The 11010-nt window shown below is 39.5% G+C and overlaps 1 protein-coding gene across 1 annotated transcript; it reads left to right on the forward strand.

Moving 5' to 3' along the window:
* The first annotated feature begins 670 nt into the window (after nucleotides 1-670).
* On the forward strand, nucleotides 671-10371 carry pde5aa (phosphodiesterase 5A, cGMP-specific, a). Its single transcript, XM_030092984.1, is given in 19 exon segments — nucleotides 671-1174; nucleotides 1986-2066; nucleotides 2229-2309; nucleotides 2454-2543; nucleotides 2635-2787; nucleotides 2887-3016; nucleotides 3019-3201; nucleotides 3425-3600; nucleotides 3711-3761; nucleotides 4203-4349; nucleotides 5820-5948; nucleotides 6902-6996; nucleotides 7169-7256; nucleotides 7753-7853; nucleotides 7944-8021; nucleotides 8126-8189; nucleotides 8278-8352; nucleotides 9949-10032; nucleotides 10189-10371. Coding segments are annotated over 19 exon segments (2460 nt in total). The 5' UTR covers nucleotides 671-703.
* Nucleotides 10372-11010: the final 639 nt, after the last annotated feature.

Here is an 11010-nt window from a genome sequence, read left to right on the forward strand (position 1 = left end):
TTTAATTTTTAACTTTTCGTTGGATAAGTTAAATGTTAATGTCTTTTTTGCATATTCCCTGCCAGCATCGTTACTAATGGAATACTCTCTAAATTACATAGTTTCTTTTTTCCAATATCTGATTCTTTATTTTATACACATACAGTTAAACACAGAATTCATGCATACTTGTACACACATTCTTCAAAAAGACTCACTTATGGATCAAAAAGAAGCTAAACCTAAATAAATATAGCCTACCTAAATATTCTAGCCAAACTCTCTCATGTTGGTACATGGCGACTGATGAATACACACACCTACATATGCATACACACACCCAGAGCACTCAAATGGTACAATGGATTATGTCTGCAACATTTTAAAATGTGTGCTGCAGCTTGGTAATCACCATAACAGATGCATTCAAAATTTTTAGTAAAGATGTGCATGACACAAAATTCTCAGAAAAATATTTAGTTGGAATAATTTCTCAGAAACTGGCTGATGCAGCATGTCTTGTGATTTCAGGGTCAGTGGTCCACAGACAGAGGTGTCTCCCCAGCTGCCCAGGTTTCCCAGGAGCAGCTCCGATCAATCTGACCTGTTCAAGAAGTCGACGTACCGCAGGACGTCCTCTCCGCTGTCCAGCTCTCATCTGAACATCTCGTATTCCCCAGACAGGCTCAGGCCCTGTCCTTCAAACCTCAGTGCCCCTGAATGGATGGATCGCTTCAGCCCAGACGTCCTGAGAAGCCACTCTCCTTGCTCCCCCCGCTCCCCCCACTCCTCCCGCTTCTCCTTCTCCCCGTGCCGTCCCCTTTCACCCATCTGCCCCGGCTCCCCCGACTTTCCCCACTCGCCGCACCTTCTGGCTCCCTCCGTGACGAAGACCACCCCCTGCAGCCACGACGAAGGCTGCCCGTGGATGATGGGGCTCCTCGGAGGAGGCATGACCTGGATTGGCTCTGTGGCGGAGCTCTGCCAGGGAGCAGTCATGCATGCCGCAGAGCTGCTGGACGCCGAGGGCAGCTCCCTCGCTCTGGTGAGGAAGGACTGTGGAGGAAGGAGCAACTTGGAGGAAGTGATCGGTCTCACATCCCTCTACAGCCATGCTCATCTCGACTTGGTGAAAGGCCTCATGGGATGCGTGCTGACTACAGGCTCACCAGTCAACCTGAGAGATGCATCTGAGGTAATCTCTCCAGTAAATCTCTCGACTCAGCAACTTCTGAGTGGACAAAAAATGTCTTTTTACACATTTAGCTTGAGGAAACAGGCGGACACAATGGTGACTGTGCTAAATGAGTCACCCAGATTCCTGATAACCTGTTTTTAGGCAATGACATGGTCAGATTGTGCAGCATGTCAGGGAATCCCCAATGACGCATTTACACTTAATCCTTTTAGAGACTTCTTCCACTGATAAACCTCTCATCACTTAGACGTTGCTGTTCCCAGCACACACCCACACAGTCACACCCACACAGCGAGGGAAGATGGCACAGCTTGCTAAAAGGCTTACAGGTGGTGCTCTCCTCTCGACCGAAGTGATTTGGAATTAGTGCCGACACTTGGCAGAGCTGGGAACCAGGTAATCCCGAGTCAGCGTGGGTGTCGACGGGTAATTCTCATTAGCCTGCTGGACACCCGCGATCCTAAGAAATGTGGGTATTCCTGACTGGGTTTCTTGAAGGCTGATGAGCAATGATCAGCCAGGTGGCTTGAGGACACTGTAGCATGACTCATCTAAAGCTTGGTGATGGTTTCTTTGCTACTAAATGCCAAATGGGTGGACACCTACAGATACTTTTTTTTTCAATACTTGATTCCAACAAAACACAAAATAACTAATACAATTAATCGCTAACCCCCTATAAAGTGAAAAATAACATAACTAATGCACATACAGGAAGGTATTTTGGTCAAAGAGTGTGTGTGTATGTATATTTAAAAACCATTGTAGTGATTCTCTTATGAACTTTTGCTCTTTATTACCTCCACAGGACCCAAGATTCAGCATAGATAATCAAACATCAAAGATCAGTGCTGTTTTGACTGTTCCTATCAAGAGCCACAGTAGAGAGGTAAATACTCTTTTAAGTGCACCAAATAGTTTTTTTGTTTTTGTTTTTTAATTAACATTTGATTTGAATATTGAGAGTGAATAGTAAAACTGCCCTGTACGAGTAGAAGATTTAGTGCATTGCAGATTGCTTGACATTAAAATGTATGTTCTTTTTGAACAGGTGGTTGGTGTTGTGGTCATGATCAACAAGAAAAACAGCTGTGATGGATCACTGTCAGCTTTTACCAACAAAGATGAAAAGGTGAAGACTTGTTTAGTGATATCTGAATAAATATGTGAGACTTCGGCTATTGTACATGAGTACTTATGTTTAATTTCTGAGGGCATTGCAATTATGATGAATAGATATTGATTCATGATTGTTTTGAATGACTCTTTCCTCCAGGTGCTTTCCAGTCATATGGATATGCTGGGAATGATCCTGGATAACATCCAGTTGTATGAAAGCTCAAGACAAGAGGCCAAACGCAGCCAGGTGACAGCTAAATATTAAAAATCCTTTCATTTCAGTGAATGTATTTCTGTTTTGATATTTTTCTAAGATAGTTTGTGTGTGCTTGTGTCAGGCCCTGATCGAGATGGCTCAGGTTTTATCGAAGGAGCACCACTCCTTTGAGGTTCTGCTGAGTAAAATGGCCGCCACCATCATGCCCTTCACACACGCTCAGTATTGCACCATCTTTATACCCAGTGACCGACCTTCAGCCATGGGAGAGAAGGTGCATTATCCTCTATATTTCTGTTTGTTTGTCTAATTAAATTTTTTTTATTATTATTATTGGCTACACATTCAGTTCAATTGATGGTTTTTATTACAGATTTCATTCTCAAGAGTGATCCACCTGGAGTGTGAGGAGCTCGGATCGTCCTGCCAGATCTACAGACGGTATGACCTGCTCACTGTGCAAGTTTTTATGTATCATTCACTTTAAATGACTTCCGGTATTTACAATGTTTTTCCACAACAATGCATGATCTTTTCAGGGAGCGTGATATCAGAGATATCGACTCATCGTATGCCGCTCAAACACTGATGGCCATGAAAACACTTAATATGTCAACGAGCTCAGAGGAATCGATTAGTAGTCTCATCTGCTGCCCTGTCAGGAATGAGAGATCGGAGAATGTTATCGGTGAGTTCAGTCTCCTTAATGCTATCACTCTGAATTATTAATTTATCCATCACCTGTCCCAGCTGTAGGTTCATGTCACAAACTCCAGTTCAATTTGAGTGATTCAAGTCACGAAGTGAAGATCAAAAATGACCATGAACTTACAGAAACTTCTCCTCTCAAATCTCTTGCTAAACATTTTCCCCCATAATTCCTCTTAAAATGTTTTGTTTTCCTCATATAGCTGTGTGTCAACTGATGAACAAGCAAAGCAGAGAATCAGATGAGTTGGAGGCTTTTAACCGTTATGATGAGCGCCTGCTGGAGGACCTGGCCATGTACTGCGGCCTGGCTCTGCAGTACGCCCAGGCTGTGCAGATGACTGAAGAGCGGAGGGCCAGTATCGAAGTCACACAGGAGGTCGGTCAATTCCCTGTTTGAATGCCGATTGTATCTTCAGCTGAAAAGTAGCTAAAATTAAAAACATATTCAAAAAAATAAAATAATAAGATTTTGAATTCATCTTGCAGGTTCTTGCTTACCATATCACGGCAACAGAGCAGGAAATCCAGGCGCTGCAGGTTATTGTTTTTACCCTCCTTTGCTAGAACAGAAATTAGAGGACAGTTATCCGTAGTCCTGTGTTTGTTTTCCTTCATTTCTCCTCACTTCTTGCTGCTCAGCTTTGATCCTGTCATGTGTTTGCTGTTGTTGTATTTTAGTTATCCTCGTTGTTCACTCTTACTATTTTAATCCCTGTCTGTGCTCATAGAATCACCTCTGTGTGCTTCCTGATTCCTTATATGTCAAAATAACAGGCTTTAACGCCAACATGGCCAACAAATAACGAATGCTCTAACTATGAGGGGATGTCTCCTCACTTTTATATCTTCCTCGTTTGTGCATTGGTTTAGAAAATGTTTAAAAAGTAAAACACTCTATCGTTTATGTGATTTGCTGTTGTGTCTTGTGCTTGTAAGGTCACGTTTTGAAGATTGTTTTGGGTCCGCTTCTGTTTCCAGGAGGCGACTATTCCATCAGCTGAATCACTGCATATTTTCGATTTCCACTTTTCTGATTTTGGTCTGCCAGAGGATCTGACCACTCAAGCCACCATCCGCATGTTTCTTGACCTCAACCTGGTGCAGGACTTCAACATTGACTACAGGGTAGAGATGACCAGCTGGAAATGACATTTCATTACATTGAGCAGAGGCGGAGCGTGGGTCTCAGTACAGAGGGGGCGGGGCATTCTCTACGGGCCCTTATGATAGTAATTTTACCATTCAAACAATACCTCATGCTACCATCAAACAACACACTAATGCTCACTTTTATTGAGCCAAGCAAACCTATATGCCTCAGAAAGCAGAATAAAGTCACAAACCAGTTCACAAACTTGTTCTGAAGAACAAATACACATACGCACGTGTGCGCACACACACACACACACACACACACACACACACACACACACACACACACACACACACACACACACACGCACAGTCTTGTATTTCTATCCTTGTGGGGACCGTCCATTGACTCCCATTCATGTCTAGCCCCTAACCCTGACCCTTACCCTAACCCGAACCCACACCACAACAAAGCCTAACCCTAAAGAAATGTTTTTGCACTTTTACTTTTTTCAGTAACAACAACATGGTCAAGAAAACACTGTTTCTCCTACTTAGGACCGGAAAAAGGTCCCCACAAGGCACGTCGTTCCACATTTTGCTATCCTTGTGGGGACATTTGGCCCCGACAAGGATAGAAATACAAGAACACACACACACACACACACACACACACACACACACACACACACAAATGCAGTCTGACAGGTTTCAATCTTAGAGCGTCCGCTGTCCATGGTGCTGAAAAGTCAGATAAAACACAAAAAACTCACTGGCTGAATCTGTATCATCTTTGATGCAGTTTAAATATAAAATGAACACAGCTGGTCTAAGATTAAACAATCTATTCAGATAGATATAGACACAGCTATCTATATCTTTTGGAATTCATGTATATTAGAGAAAAAAATAGACTCAGCGGTCTCTTATAGTTGAGAGCAACACAAGGCACATTCAAATGGGCAGGTGTTAAAGACCACAGCATTCTGATAAAGGTAATATTTTTGAAGGTTTCACTGACTCACCAGTGGCTCCGATGTTAGGTTTGGGGTAGTACCACTAGCGGCTAGCATAGTGTTTAGCATACTGTTTAACTTCCCTCCAAAGAGTTCAGTGCAAAGAAAAAACTCTTTAATACCGCACAGCCAATCAGCGCTGGCTTACAGCTCTGATCCATTCATGGACAGTCGTAATGTAAGAATTGGCAAATTGGAGCCCACAATCATATGAGTATACCTTCTCGCACACACTGCACATTTTATTATAATAATTTGTTTACGAGTAAATATGAACACATCACATGAAACGGGGCCCTATGACCTTGTGGGCCCTGGGGCAACCACCCCCTTGCCCCCACTCTGGCTCTACAGACATTGAGAGTACAAGTACTGTGTGTGTTAGAAACAACCAAATTAATAATATAGAACAAAATTTTAAATTACCTATGAATTTTTAAATTTTCCTTTTGATATTTACCACCTGTTATACATCTCTTCCCTGCAGAGTCTCTGCCAGTGGGTTCTGACGGTGAGACGAGGCTACAGACACAATGTGCCTTACCACAACTGGAACCACGCCCTGAGCACGGCTCAAAGCATGTTTGCAATGCTCATGGCCACCGAGCAGCTCCAGGTCAGTCAGTATGTGTAAAGAACCAGTGTTCCCCTCACATTAGTTTACTTCTGTTTTAGTCCACAACGTGATTAAAGAACAGTTGAAACTTTTTTTTTCAAACATCATATCTGCTCTCTGTTGAGGATACAAATCAGCTGAACTGACCACTTTCTGCCACTTAAAAACTCTGTACTTTGTATATTTGTGCTATGAAACTTCTCAGTCAGTCGATTGATGCTGAAATTGTTTCTGGTTGTTAGAATATAATGCAGTCACTGAACACATTGTTACAGTGTTTGCATGATTCACAGTTAAAATAGTTGAACTTCAGGTAGATCTTGAGTAATTTTTTTAATCAAGCTTATTTAATTTGATTATGATGACATTACATTTATCTGTAGTTATCCTCATTGAGCAACAATATTTCTACAGGATTGATTACTGTTTTTAGTAAACAGCAAGAAAATATTCATTCACTGAAGTGGCATCGCTTTCATATATATATATTTTTTAATTATTTTTCATAACTTATACAATGATGTTGTGTCTCAATATAAAAAGTGAAAGAGTAATCCTAATTGTTACCCAGGAGGATTTTCTCTTCTGCTTTGACTGTTGAAATGTAAATGAAGGGGGATGTCAACAGTTTTGTAAAAATGACTCTGATGCTTTGTTTTGCTTTGTTGTTTTGAATCAACAGTCAAAAAGCTGTATTCAATTAGCAAACAGAAAACTGTAATAAGTATTTAAATAGAAAGAGCCACTCCTACATTATTCATAAATAAATCAGACTTCAGACTTCAGTTGCAAACTAATAATTTATGTGCTGCAGCTGAAACTTAAATTTAACTTACAAAAAGTCAACCTTTAATGTTAAACATTTGTTGAGATGCAGAAAAATAAGCTTCCTCTTTATAACTACTTTTATTTTAATCCCCATATTTCTCTGTCTCTTTTTGTTTGTGTCTCAGAACATTTTCACCCGTTTGGAGATCTTTGCATTGATGATTTCCACTCTCAGTCACGACCTTGACCACCGGGGTGTCAGTAATTCCTTCATAGAAAGGTAAATATGACTTCTCTTTCTCTTTTATTAAAAAATCCCCAAAGCATACTGTATTTACTTATTAGCTATTTACACACACTCTTCCCGTATCCTCTATCTTTCTATAAAACATTAGTCGTGCCTGCTGTCTGGAGCTTTTACTCAGTCTTTATCGTTGCTTTTATCGTCTCAGGACTCAGCAGCCTCTGGCTCAGCTGTATGGACACTCCTCTCTAGAGAACCACCACTACAACCTGTGTGTCTTCATCCTGAAAAACACTGTAAGCCTCATCATGGACTATTGATCATCCTATTTTTAAATCCTCTGATACTCCAAACATTTCCTGTGAAGTCGTTTCTCTTGTTTGTTAATCTGAAACACCAGATTAATTGGAGTTTAAAAATTACTGTATGATATAATAAATAATAAAGGGGGAACATATGATGTTTTTATTTTCTAATCAAAGCAACAGGATGACTGGAAAGCTGTCCATATTCATGTCTTTCATTGGTGATGTTAATTTTAGATATGACATTTGAAGATGTTTTGTTGAAAAATACGACATTCTACTGGAATAAAGGACGTCCTAAATGTGACACCCATGTTTAGCAGATTTTAGCTTCGATACTGTTTATTGTCTTTAAGTTACTGTTGTTAGTTTAGAATGAAATATAGAATCATGCTCACTTACCTAATAAAGGCTTATATACATTAAGGTTAAGTTAATCTCAGTTAATCGTTGTCTTGAACTGACTTTTTTGTCATCCTCTTGCCAGGGGAGTCAGATCCTCAACGGTTTGTCCTCAGACGACCGCAGAACTGTCCTGCACATGATCAAAAGAGCCATCCTCGCCACCGATCTGACCGTCTACATGGAGTATGTTCCAACATCACATGTCAGAATAGCACCAGGTCAGGCATTGTGCAGGTTTTATTTTAACCCACGTGCCCTTGTTTCCTTTTGTAGGAGAAGGAAAGAGTTCTTTTCTCTTGCTAAGAAAAAGAGAGTGAACTGGAAAAGTGACAAACAAAGGGATTTGCTGAGGTCAGACTCAGTTATCTTACTCACAGAATTTACACAGTGTTATTATATCGATGTCTTAGAAGCAGCGCATCATAATCATCTTCTAAGTGTTTTTTCACCCTCAGATCAATGCTGATGACAGCCAGTGACCTCTCCGCCGTCACGAAGCCTTGGGCTGAACAAAAAAGAGTGAGTCTCATTTCACTCGTTTAACTGGAAATAGTTCATGTTTTTGATTTCATAATAACTTAAATCTTTGTTTCTGTTAATTTAATAGATTACCAACCTGGTTGCCATGGAGTTTTTTGCACAAGGGGACAAAGAAAAGGAAGAGTTCAAAATCAAGCCCATTGTAAGTTATCTTCCTCTTGTTTATTACTTTGACGAGGATTCTCAAAATATAACAAACTGAAAGTCACACTGAGGGAAAAAAAGTTGCGTGCACGCTCTTTATTTTAATTTTAGATGTTATTAATGCCTTTATTATTCCTTCATCTTTTCTCATAACATTTTAAATCTTGTTCCAGTTGCACCACTCATACAGAAGATAACTCAAAATGCTTTGCAAAGAGATTAAAACAGGTTTCTGATGCAAAAAAAAAAAAAAAAAAAAAAAAATCAATTTTAAAAATATTGGAGTCAAGGAGGCAGACCTGATTTAAATGAACTGACTGGTTGTTTTAAGTTTGTTCCAGATGTGTGGAGCATCATAAATAAATTCCTGGTCCTGTGAGCACAAGTTTAAAACTTTTAATTTCATGGACTCATGTTTTTGGGCCAAAAACAATTATGTCTGTCTTGTCTGCACTGAGCCAAAAACATCTGTCCCACCCACTTATTGGTTTTATGGATACTCTGGAATTCATGTGAGGACATTGTAATTACATCATACACAAAAAAAAAAAAAAAAAAATCGTATTGCATATTCTGAGCTCAGGGCAACATGTAAATATTGAATAGAAGCAGCTCGAGGACGGATCCTTGGGGAACCTTGTGTGATGCATAATTACTAATGTGTTGTCTAGATAAGGTTTTAACTAATTCAGTGCTATGAAACTAAATCCAATTCATTTGTCCAGTCTGTCAAGCCGGATGTTGTGATCAACAGTTTTGAACAGAGATACAAAGTTATCAGAAATAATGACTTTGCATGCATTATTGTTCATTTAAGGCACATTCAAATTGTCATTTAAGATTTTAATGAGAAATTGTTTGATAATTTTTTTATGTTTGTTTGTTGGACCAAAAAATCCATGATGTTGCTGAAAAACAGTAAGTGATTTTAGCAAAACATCTAGATAAGACTTTTTTTTTTTTCAAACAAGGCTTGACTACTGGATTATTCAAGGCTTCAGGGAATTGTTCTCATTTTATTAACCACTGAGGCAGCATCGTAATTGACTTTAACTTTAGTCCAAGCTGTATCATCTAGCATGTGAAATGTGATTAACTGGACAGTATAGAGATATGGATGACATTTCACTGTTGCCTGAGGTTAGAGCGACACACTGCTTGTTTTAGCCTTGCTACTTCATCTATGGGGGGAAAAAAAACCCTGCAGAGTATTTGCATAACTTGCTGGACAGCAGTTGTGGAGGGACCACTGCTTTGGGAATTGTCAGTCTGTCAAAAACCACAGGGTCCAGGCAAAGAGCTGACATTCGATAAATATGAATTTAATTTGTGAAATTGAAGAATCAGGTTTTCTTTAAAATGTTTTTTTTTTTTCATGGATACAATTTATTTATTGTTATTGCTTGTGGTCCTGTGCAGGTGATGTCTTGATAGAGGTTTGTATTTGTCACAATTATAACGGACTTGCCTCCTTCCTTGTCACAGACTCCAGCCTTAACTTCAACATTTACCTAAATGTAGCTTAAACTGTTTGACTTCTCAAGATACGTATCATGAGATCCCATGATTGATGCCTGATTTCTCTTTCCTCCAGCGTATCATGAACAGGGAAAACAGCACCCAGCTGCCATACATGCAGGTCGAATACATTGATGAGATCTGCTACCCTCTCTACAAGGTGTGTTTCTGATAATGGTTATGGTCTGAGGTTTGCAGTTCTCTTTACATGTAATGAATTATTCCACAATAATCATTGCACCATTCTCTCATATTTTGCTCTAAGTTCTAGTTTCTCGTCAACCATTTGCTCACTGTCCATCTTTTTCATCCTCAGACTGTATCAAGACTGTTTAACACCTGCTCTCCATTGTTCAATGGCTGTAAGAAGAATAGAGAAAAATGGCTGCAGCTTGCAAAGGGAGCAGAGGATGAAGACAGTGAGAACAGCAGCAGTGTAACACTGGAGACGCACCACAGCAACGATGAGGACACATCGACGGCGGAGTCGAAGGACTGACAATGAGACACGTGACTGTGGATCCATCATTAACTTTCGCTTTGATCCTGTTTCACAGGCACACCTCAGTTATTCAGAATCATCATTATCCATATCGGTTGTGTTTTATTTTAGCTTGAGCAGTGCATGTTCAAATTCTCAAAAACATTGAGTTTTTTAATCCACTGGAACAATTTTCCACAACTATCTGCTTCTTTTCACATTGTATGTATTCAGTTCATCAGTTTTGTGAAGTTTTAATGCAAAGTTAGAGTCAGATCACATTTTACTGTTAAGAAAAGCATTTATTTTGAACACCATGCTTTAGGTTAGCCAGAAATATAGGCATCACATGAAATTACTCTTTTTTTTTTTTTTAGAATCTGGAGCCAGCCATGTAAAAATAAAGATTCACACTGTCAATTTCAATAAACATTACACTGTTATAATGAGCACAAAAAGTAAGCACATTTGAAAGGATCAGTCATGTGATCCTATACATGTTTTAAAGCCCACAAATGATTTTGGTCATCCTGGCCCTGTCTTTTGTTTCGTTCCTTTTATTTTTTTTGTCATATGTTTGTTTTTTTATGATGAATAAATTAAATTTTCCTCCAGAAAGTGAAGATATTTACATTCGCTGACCATCATATTGTTTAT

Source organism: Salarias fasciatus, chromosome 6 (assembly GCF_902148845.1).
Source record: "Salarias fasciatus chromosome 6, fSalaFa1.1, whole genome shotgun sequence".
Classification (NCBI taxonomy): Eukaryota; Metazoa; Chordata; class Actinopteri; order Blenniiformes; family Blenniidae; genus Salarias; species Salarias fasciatus.